A 17,835-nucleotide genomic window follows, 5' to 3' on the forward strand; every position below is an offset into this window, starting at 1 on the left:
GAAGGGACCATTGAATCTCCCAGTCTGACCCCCTGTGTAACACACGCCGTTACATTTCACCCAGTCACCCTTGTGCCAAGCCCAGTAACTTGTGTTTGTTAACGCATGTTCCAGAAAGGCTCCAGTGTGGATGGGAAGCCATCAAGAATCCCCCACTGCCATTGGGAGTTTGGCCCGCTGGTTCATCGCCATCACTGCTAAACATTTATGCCTAATTTCTCATTTAATTTGTCTGGCTTTAGCTTCCAGCCATTGGTTCTTGTTCTGCCTTTCTCCGCTGGATTGAGGAGCCCTTTAATACCTGGCATTTTCTGCCCATAAAGGTACTGATACCTGGGCTCCAGGCACTTTGATACGGTAACCGATGGAGCTCTTTAAGTCTCTCACTGTAAGGTGTTGTCGCCAGCCCTTGAAAAGTTTTGGTGGCTCTTTCCTGCCCCCTCTCCAGGTTTTTCAACATGGTTTTTAAGACTTGGACACCAGAAGGGGAAGCAGTGCTCAGGTATCAGTCTGAGCCGTGCTGTAGGCAGAGTAATATCTCCTCCTTTCTCCGACTTCCTAGTCCTGTATCCACGGGTTGCATCGGCCCTTTGTGCCGCAGAATCACGCTGGGAGCTCGGGTTCTGTGACTTGTCCATTGGGACCCCTAAATCCTGTTCAGAGTCACTGCTCTACAGACACCCCCAGCCCCCAGTCTGCGGGTCTGGCCGGCATTCCTTCTTCCGGGATGTGTTCCTTGGTATTTGGCTGTATTAAAACACATTTTGTTTGAATGGGCCCAGCTTTACCAAGAGATCCAGATCGTGCTGTGTGCCTGCCATGGATCTCATCATTATTTACCCCTCCAGCAGCCTGTGTGTCCTCAGCAAATCTTATTAGCAATGATTTCATATTTACTTCCAGATCACTGAAAGAAATGTTGAATCGCCTTGGGCCTAGAACCGATCCCTGCCATATCCCACTAGAAGCATCACCAGTCGCTGGCGATTCCCCACTGACAACTGCTTTTGGAGATCTGTCAGTCGGTTCATAACCCCGTAACTTGTATTGCATTGACACTGCATAGTGCTGGGTTTTATCCGATGTAGTGTCGCGCTACGTCAAATGCCGTACCCATGTTGAAGTAAATTACATCTTCTCCCTTTCCTTTTAGCAGCCAAACGTGATTTCACTCAGTGATGAGATTACACGGTGATTTGACAAGAACCATTTTTTATAAAAACCATGTTGGCTGGCATTAGCTATATTCCTATCCTTTAATTCTTTATTCATTGCCTCTCTTATCAGCTCTGCCATTATTTTGCCTGGGACTAATGCCAGACTAACCAGCCGGGTCATTCCATTTGCCCTTTTTGAATATTATCACAGCATCAGCACTCTTCCAGTCTTCTAGGATTGCCCCAGTATTCCCAGATGTACTAAAAATGAACGTAACTGGGCCAGAGATCACCTCAGTCAGTTTTTTTAAGAGTCTTGGGTGCAAGATATCTGGGCCTGCTGATTTAAAAATGTTTATCCCTAGCAGATGTTGTTTAATATCCCCCTTAGTTCTTCTCACTGCTGGAGAAACACAGGCCCAGCACACAGTCCGATCAGCCACTCTGAGACCTGGCAAACTTGTACCAGCATGGGGCTGATTAGGGCACTGCTTTTAGCTGCCTCTGTCTGGTCACAGGCTCACAGCAGGATTGCAAAATGTGCAGTGTTGGCTGGCTAAACCAGACACTTATTGGACAGAAGGAAAAAGGGGAGAGATCCTAAAGAGAAGAGGGAAGGTAGGGAAGGAAAAGGACACGTAGGGTGTAGGAGAAAGACTGAGTCTCACATCCCAGGTGTGTTCGGGATGTAGCCGAATCTGGTGGAGGTGGCAGTGTCCTCTGGCTCTCTCTCTCTGACCCACTCTGGGTAGGACATCTTTCAGGATTAGGGTGAAGAAGGTCTGGGATTCTAGGAGACAGTGGGGTGGCAACCATGATGGGAAAGCTCACTCTAGTGGCCAATTTCTCTCCCAAAATCATTCTGTAAGGACCCCAGCAGGAAGCAATGGGTGGAATAGCCCATCCCTTAATATTTTGTCACCCCACCTAGGCCTAATTTCCGACCCATCAATTTTGGTTTGCTGATTTCTGAGCCCACACTTCTCTTGTTTACCAAACATGACTTAACACAGTCCTTGAGTTTTATCAATAGCCTTTTGTTTAGACCAGGGGTTCTCAACCGGTGGTACGCGTACCACCGGTGGTACTTACCGGAGGGCTGGGTGGTACGCGCGGCGCTGAATCCGCCGCTGCCGGATGGGCCCCCCCTCCCGCCCCTGCGAAACTCTGCTGCCGAAAATGGGGAAACGGCGGAAGGGTTTCGGCGGCGGGCATTGTTTCCACCGTGAAACCCCGCCGCCCATCTCTCCCCACCGCCGCAAAACCCCGCTGGAAATCCCTCCCGCCGCCACCGCGAAACCCCGCCGCAAGTCCCCTCCCTTTTTTTTCCTGAGTGGTACTCGGGTCGCGTACAGTCGGGTCAAGTGGTACTTGACCCGACTGTACTTGGCCCGAGTGGTACTCGGGAAAAAAAGGTTGAGAACCGCTGGTTTAGACTAAGTCAGTTTGTCCATCTTGCTTTTACACCTTTTCCCATCAGCATTTGTCGCTCCAGGTTATTGTCACATGTTATAACTTGCTCTCACTTCGCACAGAGGAGCTCCCAGTTAGGGTACATCTGTAGGCCCAGTTATCACAACACTGCTGAGCTTGTATTTGAAGCTTGTGTCCATATTTATACAACGGTTGGAACCCCCCCATCCCTGAAATTCTGATTTCTGCATTCTGTGCTGTTGGCGGGGGAGGGGACGGACGGGGGGCGGGGGTTGGCAACAGTAATGATTTTAACACTTAAATTATTAGAAAAGTCGTTTTGAAAGATCTTTGTAACCTTCTGCTAAAGCGCTCGTGGACTCAGGAAGGAGAACTCTGAATCCACCCCTTTTCTGCTCCCTACAAAACGGTACCTTGAGTAGGGACCCAATCCAGCCCACCATTCATCCTGAGACTCCAGTGGGGGCTAGTCATGTCAGCGTTGCCTATGCATGGCAGAAAAGGTCTGCAGGATCAGGCAGTAGATTTGCCAGCTTGTTGCTTTCCAAAGAGAGGTGGTTTTTCTGCTGTTTCTCAAAACCGATTGAAAGGTTTCTCTATAGTTTCTTTAAAAACAAAAAGTCTGATTTTTTTTTTTCCTTTTGTCTGATTTGCTTTTAAGTTGTGACCCACCCTGTGTTCCTTACCTGGGAATGTATCTGACCGACCTGGCATTCATAGAGGAGGGAACTCCAAATTATACCGAAGATGGCTTGGTGAACTTCTCCAAAATGAGAATGGTGAGTGTTACTTGGGGTGATTTACCCGGGTGAAACAAAAGAGAGTTTGGTACAATCCAGAATCAATCCAGTGAAGAGCTGTTATTGGAGAGAGCCTTAGAGCAGATGTACCGAGAGCTGCGTGTTCTCGTGCACCAGAGACGGGGCTTGCCTTGCCCCTGCACCGAGGACTCGCACGAAAGCCAGAGCGCAGTGTGGAGGACGAAATGCCGGTCAGCACTGCTACCGGGTTACACTCTGCGCCAGAGAAGCGGTTCTAGAGATAATGCCTTTTGTCAGGGGCCACATTCTCAGCGGGTGTAAAGCGGGGCAGTGCTAGTAACGTCAGCGGAGCCACACTGATCTACACCAGGTGAAGATGTGGCCCTGTGTTCCCAGTTAGCTCTTCCCTAACTCTTGCATATCTTACTGCTCTGCCAGCATCTGGAACTCCAGGAGCTGAATAAAGCTTCACTGACAGCCTTGACAGCTCTTCCTGCAGGCAAGCGTCTCAACTCCCTTCTGTGTGGCTTGTCCACAGGGTTTGAACCCAGAACTTTCAGCTCCACGTCACAGATGCCCATCCTCCGAGCAGAAGGAATAACTCCATTAGCTGATGCCCCCCGCCCCACCTCACACATGTAAACGTTCTTGCAGATGAAGGGAATAAATATTTTTAAGGGAACAAAGAGACATTTTCATTGACAACTAAATAATGTGTTTCAAAATTCCCATTACTATACAAGCTGTTTCTCTCTCTCCCCTCTGCTCCCTCCACTCCCCCATTTCAGTCTGGGGTGTGGCGTGTGGTATTTAAGACAGTATGGTATCTGCTGCTGCAGTACTACAAAACATTACATTGTTTTATCTCTGGACAGATTTCCCACATCATTAGAGAGATCCGCCAGTTTCAGCAAACATCCTACAAGATAGAACACCAAGCCAAGGTACGTGCTTCCATTTAGATCTTCACAGGCGCTCCATCCTGCTCTTCTCATCCACGCCACATCAGATCAGCTTTGCATTCCTGACTGCTGCTCCCAAAAGGGCTGGATGTTTTTAAAAGCAGTTTAAAATAGAAGAAAATAACTGGATCCATTTCTGATGGTTCCCTGTGCGGAGCCTTTTGGAGCTGATGGTGTGCAGGATGGGCTGTATTGGGTAGAATCGGTTAGCTGGGCCTCCTCTCATCCCTGGCCTAGTTGTTATGCTATCGTCCCTTCAAAACAAACCGGACTGCTTGTTTCCCTTCATTCCTTACGCAGCTGACCAATGCACGAGTGGTGCAGCCGGATGCTGCGGTGCTGAGCGTGGTGCAAGGACCTGAATACAGCAGAATAGGACATGAGCTGTGTCAGACAAGGATGGTGACAGGGCAGCGTAGGGGGGACAGGATATTGTACAGCTGCAAGCTGCCAGCCTGAGTATAATGGCTTCTGTCTGTGATGGAGCCACCTCCCTGGTAGTCTGGAGAAAGGAAAACCGTGTGTGTTGTGTTCCACAGATAGAGCAGCCTGGAGTAAGTTACACACAGCTAGCACATGGGACTGCATCTACCTGGGGCGTCCATAGCATGAAGGCTGGTTTCAGATATTGTACTGCGACTAAGTTTATGTTCTGTCTTCTGCTGACAATCGGAAATAATACATTTCACTCCATGTCCAAGGATCCTTTAACTATTATAATCAATAATCCTCTTCTGTACCAGATTCAGTGATCCAGCTAGAACCACGAACCTCACTTTCTGCTCTTGGTTCACTGCTGGATACTCTGCCATTCTCCACAAAAGAGGACTCCGTGTTAATCATTATTTTGCCTGGAATTCGATGAACTCAGCTAGTTCTGTAGCTTTCCTCCACAGCTCTCAGTCCTATAACACTGTTCAGTGGAGCTGGGCTGAGCATCTGTTTAAAAGAACGCTGATTTTCCGGCTGCGTTTTTTAGATCGACAGCGTCAGGGCTTTGAGTATAATGTTCTGAGAGAGGTTCCCTGGTTGATACTGCTCATTAGGTCTTTTGGAAATGGGCTAATGGCTTCAGAGGCAAAAGAGCAGTCATGATAAGCTGATGGAATTCCAGAAATAGGATATTAATGATTTCTGAGGATTACCCGGGGGGGAGCAAAGGACAGAGAGTTTGCTGCAGGCTTAGCCGTAAACGAGCTTCACGGTTGTTTCCTGCCAGCTTGGTGGCCTTCCAGCATATCCCCATGGAGGCACTGCTTGTAGATTGCACTGCACACAGAGTCGCAGACCCAGCTGCGGCTGTAGTTAACATTTCTATTGATATTGTTGTTGCGCCTTTGGCCTGAGCCATTAGCCAGTGCTTGGGACCCTGCAGGGTTGTTTCCGTTCGGTTCTGAGTCAGGTGTATGCTGGGTGTAATGGTGTGTGTTTACAAAGAACCTGTACATGGTCCTGTTTCCCTGAACAGGGTAGAAAGAAACAACTGCAGGCAGTTTCCTTGCACAGAAACCCTGTGTTTGCAGCCAGGGAAACTCCTCAGCTTTCACAGCGTATCTGTGACCTGCCCCGGGCCTTGGGTGGGCCTGACATTGTGTGTAGCTGTTTTCCATATGAAGGGGCTCAGTTGCTTCTTCCGTTGAGCCAGAGAGAGTTCCGTTTGGCATTAGTGAGGTCTGGGAAGGTCTCTGGATCCAAGATCACCTGATGGCAGGTGTAAGGGGGAGAGCGAGAGAGCCTGCAGCACTAGGTGTGGGGGAAGGTCTGAGGCCTCAACATAGTCAGCAAAAGTTAGGCCCTGCCATGAAAAGTCAGGCCATGGATTAAAGCAGATGCTTCGAAGTTCACTGTCCGATACGTGACCGTGGCAAAGGTATTGCTAATGTTGCTAACACAGGCACTCCTAAGAAGCAACAGAGACTGGGTCTGAGTGTGAACACGTTCCAAGAGGGTAGCCCAGGTGTGACGTTCTGCTCTGCAATCTGGACTGGTACATGGCTGTATCACCCCAATCCCCCACCCCTGGGCAGCTCACGCACAGCCACCAGCAAGCAAGTTGCCCCCCCAACGCAGTGAGTGAGTACCTCTAGCCAGCCACTCCTGTGCTTATGCAATGGAATGACCCCCCAGCCACTATCCCCAGTGCCAGATGCAACCCTAGGAACTGCCGTCTTACAATGTTGCGTGCTGCCCACTGGACACTGCAAGCTCATAATCTGTTTGTCAGTGTATCAAAGAAATTGATATGCACCTGCCCTGTTACTTCAAAGGGAGTCTTAACACACCTCAAACCACACGTACTGCTTTAGGTAAAACAAACAAACATGTTTATTAAGCACAGAAAGATTTTAAGGGGTTATAAGCCAGACGGAAGCAGGGCAGATTTGATCAAAGGTAAACAAAAGGCAAATCACATGCTAAACTAAGCTTAACACTTTCAGCAACCTTACAGTCTTGGAGGATTTTCTCACCACAGGCTGGTTGATCCGCCTCCCCGGTGGTCAATGTTCAGTTGCCTGATGTTGTTCGTAGATGGAGTGGCAGACAGAGAGAGAGCAATTGCAAAATATCTCCTCTTTGTAACATGCTCCTTTGCCCCCTTCTGGGGCCTTGGCCCCCCTCTTCTAGGGTCAGGTGACAGCCAATGTCTGGCATGGCTTCCTCCACGTGAGTCAATGAGTATTCCCTTATCGATGCTTAGGCTAGTCCATTGTTCCTGGAGGAGCTGGTTTGTTTTATGCATGCCTTAGTGAGGCATGAACTGCTGCTCTGCTCTTGGAGAGTTTTGTCTGGATCTATCCCAAGCCATGAGACACAGGTTTGGGAATATCACACAGCAGAGCCTCGTAACCTACACCTGGCTCTGTAACAGACATATCACTATCACTATGTTCAGTACGCCAGGAGCATTCCAGAAACATCTTACGGGACATACTTGGCATTGAACAATACACAATTACACTCTAGGCGTGAACATGAATGATACACAATCACACCATAAGAGTGTACTTGGGGGTGCAGCGTGTCACACCAGGTACATCTGACCTAATACCAGCGGTTTGACAGAAGTGATGAACAGGGATGTTTTGTCCGAGACATCTCGAACAAGGTACAAGGGGAGGCAGGGCTGTAACCAGGCAAGCGGGACAGCTGCCCAGAGCGCAAAGCCATTGGGGTGGAAAAATGGGGCAGAAAAAAACCCAGTAGGGGGTGGAAATATGCTTGCTGGATCCAGGCGGTAAAATGCCTCGTTCCAGCACCGAGGGGAGGTAACAAGCAGAGGTCACGTAAGGTGGTAGGTATGTTGTTTGTCTCCACCTGTAAATGTCGGGGTACCTTGTCTTAACCCTTTGTGTGGCCAGAGGGACTGCAGAAGTTCCCACTGCTGACTGAGCCACTCCTTGCACGGGACGCTCATGTGTTAGCATCCCTGCAGCTCTGCTGGGCCGCCAGGCAATAAACCTGGCCGAGTGCCTGTGTCACTGAACCGAGCCTGTGGTCTCTGGGTCACACGGAGGTGCGCTGACTAAGCAGGCTGCTTTCCTGGTTGGTGCTTAATGCCACCATGGATGGTGTTACCACAGCAACGATATCCCAGCCTTCAGCACTTGCAAGAGCAGCTGGCAGTCACTGGCTGCTGCTGTTAGTCACCTCGTCCTCTCCTGAGTGTTTGTTCTCGGACCGGGGGGGGGGGGCAGTGTTCTCTTCCTTCTTGGGGAGTCCGCCCTTGAAAAGCACGTTGGAAGCTCCCTCTCCCCCCCCCCCCCAAACAGAAATCCCCCAACAGCTCACGTACCCGTTCTGAGTTCCTGCTCTTGCCTCTTGCACAGACGGGCACCCCGGCCTGGCACAGGGCAGAGCCACCGGGCTTAGCGCAGGTGACTCTGCTCTGACTGCGTTTGATGGGATGCAATCCCGGCCCCCAACCCCTGGGCTCCCCACTGGGCTGCGCTGGCCCCTGTATGCAGGATCTTGGGGCGCTGGACCATGTAAGTTCAGGTTGGAGCCCTTGCCTCCAGCAGTCACCTCGCTGGGACCAACGTGCAAGAGTGCGGAGACCTCCTCCCAGGCCACTGCACCCACAGAGAGCCGGGGAGGGAGGGGGTGCAGAGAGCCCCGCCCGGGCTCCCCATTGAGGGACCGGATGCCTTGCATTTCCAGAGCAGTTTCATCCCCAAATGCTGGTCTGCAAACGCGCTCTCCTGTCCAGACATCTCTTCGCTCCATGCGGCCATACCTGCCCCGCTGTCCTGTATCATGGTGCATGGCAGCTCTGCCAAGGGGCACGGCTCTTTTGCAGAGAAGAGTGGCTTGTGGATTCTTCTACCTTCCCCTGTTCTGAGACACTTTCCTATCCCACCCCAGCCCCCTTTTAAATGGTGCTTCTCTCCCTGTAGCTGGGGGCTGAAACCTGTATAACTCCCCCCAGAGCAGGTGGTGTGGGGCTCAGTGCTCGCGCTTCTCCTGTCTCCTTCCTCTTTCTCCTGCTCCCTTGTTGGCTTGTTCCCCTTCTCACTTCTTTCATTCAGCCTGAGAAACCAGAACAGCAGCCAAGGTAGGGCCGTAAACACCTCCATCATGGCACCAGCGTCTGCCTCCAGAAAAGCACGTGCAGCTCCTATGTCACCCGATGGGAGTGGCTCCTCTCTCTACAGATTAGTGCGTTTCCTTTCCGGGGCATGTTCATTTCTGAATATTTAACACTTCAAAGGCTGAACACTCTTAGAAAGTTTGTCATCGACTTCAATGGGAAGCAAGGTATGCCTGGGAACATGAGCAGGAGGCAGTAGTGTTCTGCTTTGAAGTTTGGATGTCATAAGAACATCAGAACGGCCAGACTGGGTCTGACCAATGGTCCATCTAGCCCAGCATCCTGTCTTCTGACAGTGGCCAGTGCCAGGTGCATCAGAGAGAACGAACAGAGCAGGTAACCATCAAGTGATCCGTCCCACTGACCATTCCCAGCCTCTGGCAAACAGCAATCCCTGCCTATCCTGGCTGATAGCCATTGATGAACCTACCCTCCATGAACTTACCTCCATGAACTTATCCCGTTATAGCCTTGGCCTTCACAACATCCTCTGGCAAGGAGTTCCACAGGTTGACTGTGTGTTGTGTGAAGAAATACTTCCTTTTGTTCATTTTAAACCTGTTGCCTATTAATTTCGTTTGGTGACCCCTAGTTTTTTGTGTTCTGAGAAAGAGTAAATACTTCCTTATTTACGTTCTCCACACCAGTCATGATTTTATAGGCCTTTATCACATCCCCCCTTAGTCGTCTCTTTTCCAAGCTGAAAATTCCCAGTCTTATTAATCTCTCCTCATACGGAAGCTTTTCCTTACCCCTCATCATTGTAGTTGCCTTTTCTGTACCTTTTGAAATTCCAATATAACTTTTTTGAGAAGAGGTGACCAGCTCTGCACGCAATATTCAAGATGTGGGCTTACCATGGATTTATGAAGCGGCAATATGATATTTTCCATCTTATTATCTATCCCTTTCCTAATGATTCCCAATATTCTGTTAGCTTTTTTGACTGCCACTGCACATCGAGTGGATATTTTCAGAGAACTAGCCACAACGACTCTAAGATCTCTTTCTTGAGTGGTAGCAGCTAATTTAGACCCCATCATTTTATACGGATAGTGGGGATTCTGTTTTCCAATGTGCATTACTTTGCATTTATCAACATTGAATTTCATCTGACATTTTGTTGCCCAGTCACCCAGGTTTGTGAGATCCCTTTGTGACTCTTCACACTCTGCTTTGGACTTAACTATCTTGAGTAGTTTTGTATCATCTGCAAATTTTGCCACCTCACTGTTTACCCCTTTTCTCAGATCATTTATGAATATGTTGAACAGTTCTGGTCCCAGTACAGATCCCTGGGGGACATCACTATTTACCTTTCTCCATTCTGTAAACTGACCATTTATTCCTACCCTTTGTTTCCTAGCTTTTAACCAGGGGAAGATCTTCCCTCTTATCCCATGACCGCTTACTTTGCTTAAGAGCCTTTGGTGAGGGACCTAGTCAAAGGCTTTCTGACAATCTAAGTACACTATATCCACTGGATCACCCTTGTCCACATGCTTGTTGACCTCCTTCAAGAATGCTAGTAGATTAGTGAGGCATGATTTCCCTTTACAATAACCATGTTGACTCTTCCCCAACAAATCGTATTCATCTATGTGTCTTATAATTCTGTTCTTTACTATAGTTTCAACCAATTTGCTGGTAGTGAAGTTAGGCTTACCAGCCTGTAATTGCTGGGATCGCCTCTGGAGCCTTTTTTAAAAATTGGTGCCACATTAGCTATCCTCCAGTCATCTGACTGATTTAAGCGATAGGTTACATACCACAGTTAGTAGTTCTGCAATTTCACATTTGAGTTCCTTCAGAACTCTTGGATGGATACCATCTGTTCCTGGTGACTTATTACTGTTTAATTTATCAATTTGTTCCAAAACCTCCTCCAATGACACCTCAATCTGGGACAGTTTCTCAGGCTTGTCACCTAAAAAGAATGGCTCAGGTGTGAGAATCTCCCTCACATCCTCAGCTATGAAGACCAATGCAAAGAATCCGTTTTGTTTCTCCACAATAGCCTTATCTTCCCTGAGTGCACCTTTAGCATCTCGATCGTCCAGTGGCCCCATCAGTTGTTTAGCGGCTACCTGCTTCTGATGTACTTAAACATTATTTTGCTGTTACTTTTTGAGTCTTTGGCTAGCTGGTCTTCAAATTCTTTTTTTGACCTTCCTAATTATATTTTGCACTTCACTTGCCAGAGTTTATGCTCCTTTCTATTTTCTTCAATAGGATTTTACTTCCATTTTTTAAAGGATGCCTTTTTACCTCTAACTACTTCTTTTACTCTGTTGTTTAGCCACGGTGGCACTTTTTTGGTCCTCTTATTATGTTTTATTAATTTGGGGTGTACACTTAAATTGAGCCTCTATTATGGTGTCTTTAAAAAGTTTCAACGCAGCTTGCAGGGATTTTATTTTTGGCACTGGACCTTTTAATTTCTGTTTAACTAACTTCCTCATTTTTGTATAGTTCCCCTTTCTGAAATTAAATGCTACTGTGGTGGGCTGATTTGGTGCCCCACCCCAAAAAGGGATGTTAAATTCTATTATGTTATGGTCACTATCATCAAGCAGTTCAGCTATATGCACCTCTGGGACTAGATCTTGTGCTCCACGTAAGACTAAATCAAGAACTGCCTCTCCTCTTGTGGGTTCCAGGACTAGTTGCTCCAAAAAGCAGTCATTAAAGGTGTCAAGAGACGTTATCTCTGTATCCTGTCCTGAGGCGACATGTACCTAGTCATTATGGGGATAGCTGAAGTCCCCCATTATTATTGAGTTTTTTAATTTTTATAGCCTCTCTAATCTCCCTGAGCATTTCACAGGCCGTGTCACTGTCCTGGTCAGGTGGTCGGTAGTATTTCCCTACTGCTCTATTCTTCTGATTCAAGCATGGAATTACTATCCAGAGAGAGTCTATGGCACAGTCTGGTTCATTTAAGATTTTTATTTCATTTGGCTCTATGCTTTCTTTCACAGATAGCACCACTTCCCCACCAGTATGACCTATTCTGTCCTTCTGATACATTTTGTCGCATTCATTATCCTCATTCCACCGCGTTTCTGTGATGCCTATTATATCAATATCCTCATTTAATATGAGGCCCTCAAGTTCACCCATCTTAGTACTTAGACTTCTAGCATTTCTATAGAAGCACTTAAAAATTGTCACTTTTTAGCTCTCTGCTATTATGTGACGTAATTGAATGGGACTCTTTTCATTTGACTGTTTTCTCATCAGATCCTACCCATATTTTATCCTCTTCCATCCTCTCCGCCTTACTAGGATATAGAGAATCTCCATGAATAGATCCTCCCCTAAGGGATGTCTCTGTCTGAACTACGTGTTCCTCTGCACCTGTCAGCTTTCCCCCACCCCTTAGTTTAAAAACTGCTCTATGATCTATTTAATTTTACGTGCCAGCGATCCAGTTCCATTCTGGTTTAGGTGGAGCCCATCATTCCTGTACAGGCTCCCCCTTCCCAAAAGGTTCCCCAGTTCCTAATGAATCTAAACCCCTCCTGCCTACACCATCATCTCATCCACGCATTGACATCCTGCAATTCTGCCCGTCTAACTCGCCCTGCACGTGGCAGACAAGACTGATTTCCATGCAGTCAGAGAGTACCTACTTAATAATGTATCTGCTTAATAGTCAAATGCCTACTTAATAATGATTTGACTCTGCAAGTTCAATTTCTTTTCCAGGTGACACAGTATTTACTGGACCAATCATTTGTAATGGATGAAGAAAGTCTTTACGAATCTTCTCTACGAATAGAACCTAAACTGCCTACCTGAATGTGGAGCAGTGGGCGGCAGATCGTCTGTAAACATACTATATCATATTGTACATACCTGTTTGTTTATGTTGGGCACCCTAGATTGACTTCCTCGTATGTGCTTTCAAAGAAAACAGAACTTCCTCTTGCTAGTAGAACACAGTAGAACTCGACTAGAACTTCCTGCATTGTTTAAGGAGTCATGCATAAAGCATTTTGTTTAGGACAGTCCCAGTTTATTTTAAAAAATGTTATTTTTGTCATTTGTTCTTCTCGGGGTGGGGAACAGCTGGGGTAGCAGGAGAAAAGCAGAGCAAATACACACCAAACCACATGCAGAGCGCTAATCGCCTTCCCTTTCTACCCTGGACACGGCTGTTGTCTTGGACGCACAATCAGGGCACTTACGCAGCATGTTTCACATAATTATTGTAACTGAACAACACTCACTTGGGAGTCAAGCAATTTAAAAATCCTTTTCCTCGACTATAATGCAGTTTAAAACAACCATTTGGTCAAACATAAATAACTATATCACTGAGCCAACGTCGTGGCAACAGAGTAGCATAAGCTGTAGTTCATCACACCTCCATTAAGCTGTGCTCTGCTTCTATGGCACCATCTCACTGGTTGTTCTGGTAACACCAACTAGCACCAGTAGCCAGCCACTGAGCCAGAGGAGGCGCTGGGCCTGTATGGGGAAAGAGACCTATGTGTAAATTACACAGTCCATCACTCTTGTTGGTTGCTGCCCAGAGTTCATTAAAAATAGGGGAGAGAGAGTATATCTTTTAGTATCTTAGCTGCATAACACTCATTACACGCTTCTGTGGATATGCTATAAATCTGTATACCTTGTGACAATTATTAGTAACACAATGTAGAATTAGAAAAAAATGACCAAGTGTTTTTATTACATATACTGTAATCCTGTCTAACGACCTGCTAGCAGGAATATAGTAATGTAGTGCTTATTCTGTGAATATTACCATGTATTTTTTACATTGTACAGTATATAAACACAGTTTAACTTTAAAGTGGCAGGCATGCTCCACTGTAACAAACAGAAAACTTTTGCTGTAAGCAATACCTCGTGGTATGAGAATTCTATTTCAAGCCCTAAAATATTTCAACTTACAGCTTGTTGGGAAAAATATTTCCATTTTTGTAAAAATATATGTTTCCTGATTACCTCTTGCTAATAAATCTATTCTATCTCAGGGTGAACAACAACTTAAGACATTTTTGTTAGCCTCACTTAAATGTTTATAAATGTGTGCTATGCTGAAGGTTCCTTTAATTCACTCATATCAGTCACTCGGTTACTGTGATTACCTCGTCTGAATGCTGGGTCAATCCAAATGGTGGGCCCAGCCCTACAAGTTCAGCTCCCATTAATTGCACTGGGAGCTAACAGTAAGCATGTTTCCACGAAGCAGAAACTAAGAAGTCCATTGGCACTCCACTCTCTTTACCCTTGACTCTGAGCTTTTAGTGGAATGCTGCATATGAACATGCGTGTGACAGTAACAGAAAAGCACCAGCAAGAGGAGTGAGAGGTCTCCGTGTTTTTGTAGAGTGTACTTATGGACTTTCCTTGAAGATGGATGAGGTGATGTTTTTCTTTCCTTTCGTTAAGAATCTGGTCCACGATCCAGTCTGTGTTCCATCAAGGTGCTTTCAGACACTCATTTCTTTCCATGCATTTGGAAAGAGTGATTTCCCCCTCGAACTGATAATACTGCCCATCTCCTTCCTCTGCCGCCTCCTCCTCATGGTGAATGGTAGGAAACGAGAGTCTGGGCCCTTGCAGATGTGCAGAGCAAGAACATGCACATGGGGCCAGGTTCTTGTCTGGGGTACATGGCTGTGTTGTCCCATTCAACTCAAGGTGAAACCAAGAGCAGAATTTTGGCCTGTGATCAGCAGAAACAAAAATCAGCATCCAAGTTAGCATCCACCTAACCCGCTGTTCCCCTAGCGTTCACAGTGTAAGGACCAGCGCCGCTCTCTGCTCCATGTGCCTAGCTCCCGGTGGAGTCAGTGTTAACGATGTTCAGCGGAGAGCAGGGCTGAGAATCAGAATCCTCTGAGCACCCGGGAGAGGCATTCTAATAAAACCTGAGACAGTTGTTGAGCTGCTGGTCAGGGTGTTGAGCTGCCGGGAAATGGGGCTAGTGTTGCAGTTACCTATGAAGACATTGATTCTTAGCTGCAGCGAAGGGTCACGCAGCTCAGCAGGAGCGAGGTGCAGAGGAGGGGAGATTTAAACCCTCTTTGCTCTCCGCTAGTTCTGGGTGCACCAGACCTGTCCCCCTTCATCCATACAGCAGCCTGCAGTCTGCTGTGCTGAGGTGGGAGAAATCTGTATTATTGCTGGGAATATGGTGCAGGCCTCCATGGGTTTGGTTATGGTGGGTTACTTGCTAAGGAGTTAAAGGAAACTACAGCCGGGGGAATCCCACAGGGAATGAAACAATGGCAAAGATCAGACACCACCTGCAAAATAGCTGTGCTAACCATGGCTGGGTCAGCCAGGGGGAAGAAATCACCTGTCTGGCTCCATTCAAGATGAAGCCTCGGATAAAAAGAAACCTACAGCCTCCAAAGAGATCTAGGAGAGGCTGTGCCAGTGCAAAGCCGGCCGGCTGGAAAACTCACAGCGCGGGGGAGCGGTAGGAAGTGCAGTAGGAGCAGTCTGCTTCTGCCTCAGCACAGCTGCAGCTAGCTGGGCTGAGGGGACTTACAAAGGGGTAAGGAATCCCCAGGCGTGGGGGGCCTGTCTCCCTCCTTACCCTGTGTGCAAAGTGCTCTGTGCCTTTGTGGACTGAACCAATGGTGCTGGGGCTGGGTCACTGCAAAGGGGCGATGTCACAGGTTCCTGAAGGGAAGCTACCAGGCACCGAGGCCGCACGGGGCTGTGTCATAGACACGTCAGGAACCAGGGCGCAGCCGCTCAGGCTGAGTCTGAGAGTGGCTGGTCCATGAGGTTCTGCCCAGAGTGAGGTGAAGGAAGCCAGGCCATCTCCTGAGGGTGCACTTCAGAGGGACTAAAAGGTGTCTGAGCCGCAGTTCGCCAACAGGCCCGAAGAAGCTGGTGAGCGAGGCAGTGGGCAGGTAAATGTTAAGAGGGGGAGGATGGTGTAGGGCAGTGGTCCCCAAACTTTTTACTGTGCGCCCACCCTTACCTCTGTACACCCCCCCCCAGGAGCTGGGGGCCGGGAATGGGGCCACAGTTGGTGCTGGATAGAGTGACCAGAGGTCCCGATTTTATAGGGACAGCCCTGATATTCGGGGCTTTGTCTTATACAGGTGCCTATTATCCCCCCACCCCGTCCTGATTTTTCCCATTGCTGTCTGGTCACCCTAGTGCCGGAGCTGTGGCTGGGGCGGCAGCTGGGAGTGGGGCTGTGGTGAGGGCTGGGTGCCAAGTCGGGCCAGCGCCGCAGCCAGGCTAGGAGCTGAGGCCGGGAGCAGGGCCAGAAGCAGAGCCTCTGCTGCGGGTGGGTCAGGGGCCGGGAGCAGGGCCAGAAGGCAAACTGGTCGGGGCCAGGGCTGGGGTTGAGCTCGGGGCCGCAGTTGAGTGTGGAGCCCTGGCTGGGCCAGGAGCCAGGGCCTGTGCTGGGGCCAGAGTAGAGCTGAGGGCAGAGAGAAGCTGGGTGGTGCTCCCTCCGCACCCCCGGGGGGGGGGCACCCCACAGTTTGGGGACCTCTGGTTTAGGGTTTGGGGCTGGTTTGCCATAGCAGCGCTGCACAAAGCAGGTCCAGTGCCGCTGAGTATCTGGGCCTAATACCAGTTGGTAGACGGGAGGGACTGACACCAGCACTGCACTAGCAACTGCAGGGGCTCTGGTAGGAGAGGCAGGGTTGGTTGGGTATAAATCAAGCTGCATTTCCAGTTGGCCTTTTGTTGTTGTTGTTTTGTATTTTGGTTCCCATAGAGCTAACAAGCATGAATCAGGGCCCCACCCCCCCCTGCGCTAGGTGCTGTATCTCTGCACCGACACATGCTACGCAGCCAGGCCTGGCCCTTACACCCCCGCCCCCCCCCCATGTCCTCGCTCAGACAAAATGCCCTTGCAGGTTGGTGTGGGGTCTTTGCCCGGAAAGGTTTACAGGTTTCAGCAAACGTGGCCCCTGGTTTGTCCCAGCTGTGGTGGGTGTTTCGAAGGCGTGAGCGACGAGCCCATGTTCTTGTGACCGTGTCTCATCCCTGCTGAGACTGCACGCCTGTTACTAAAGGAGCCGTAAGCATGGCGCCCATGAAGAACTGCGTGGCGCCCGGCTGTGGAATGGGTTAACGATTCCAGCCCTGCAGAGGGATGCGATGGTCTCAAGGGCATGAGTAAGAGGGGCTGATGGGCCCGTCGGGCCGGGAAGGAAAGGAGGCCTGTGAGCGCCGCCCCGTCTGCCCCGCCTCACCTGCTGCACCCCGGAATCAGGGGCCTCATTTCAGACAAGCTCTGGGGAGGGCAGGATGGAGCCTTTGGCCTGGGGGGCTTTCTTTGACGTCCCTGACTGCCCCCGCTGCTGCTGCTGAGCCAGTTTCGTTGGCAGGGGAATGCATTCCCGCCCCCTCCCAAAGTAAAGGAGAGCCTCTGGCAGGGACGCGCAGAGTGGGAAGGGCAGGAGAGGGCAACAGGAGGCTGCTGGAGACAGGTTGGGGGGTGAGGGCGCAGCCCTTTGCCAGTAACACCATCAACCGTGCTGGGCCGAGTCCACGTTCCTGCATGTAGCCTGAGTAACAGGCCGAGGCGATCTAGGGGTCTGGGGGAGAACCCGTCCCAAAGCATTGGCGCTGCTCCACGGCCATTGCAACCACGTCGGTAACCATCTCCCCTGCCTCCCGCGCACACAGAGGGAGAAAGGTCAGCTGACCCTCCTGGACCTGCTGCATAGGGGCCAATCCTGCTCTTGCCCCTTGGAGCAGAACAACGATGGCCATGCAGGTCTCCCAAGCGATTTACCGGCTGGGGTGACAGGCACGCTGGCGTAGCCGGGCCGGGGGGAGGCTCTGCCCTCCCTACGCCACCCGAACGATGCCAGCAGATGAAGTAGGGCAGCAAGGTGCTGGCCTCACCCCCAGCCCAGCTGCTCATGCCCCCTAAGGCCGAGGGAGCACGCTCCGGCAGCTGTATCTGCCTAGAC

The 17,835-nt window shown here is 49.4% G+C and overlaps 1 protein-coding gene across 3 annotated transcripts in view; it reads left to right on the plus strand.

Moving 5' to 3' along the window:
- The window catches only part of RASGRF1 (Ras protein specific guanine nucleotide releasing factor 1), a 98,817-nt gene extending 84,645 nt beyond the window's left edge, over positions 1 to 14,172 (plus strand). For all 3 annotated transcript variants that reach the window (XM_067555431.1, XM_067555432.1, XM_067555433.1), the window contains 3 exons: positions 3,253 to 3,370; positions 4,228 to 4,296; positions 12,614 to 14,172. In XM_067555431.1, the coding sequence (XP_067411532.1) occupies positions 3,253 to 3,370; positions 4,228 to 4,296; positions 12,614 to 12,706 (280 nt within the window). In that variant the 3' untranslated portion in view covers positions 12,707 to 14,172. The remainder of the gene's footprint in view (positions 1 to 3,252; positions 3,371 to 4,227; positions 4,297 to 12,613) is intronic.
- The last annotated feature ends 3,663 nt before the right edge of the window (positions 14,173 to 17,835 follow it).

This window comes from Emydura macquarii, unplaced genomic scaffold (genome assembly GCF_026122565.2).
Source record: "Emydura macquarii macquarii isolate MOO-44397 ecotype Brisbane River unplaced genomic scaffold, CSIRO-AGI_Emac_v2 contig_1644, whole genome shotgun sequence".
Lineage (NCBI taxonomy): Eukaryota > Metazoa > Chordata > Testudines > Chelidae > Emydura > Emydura macquarii.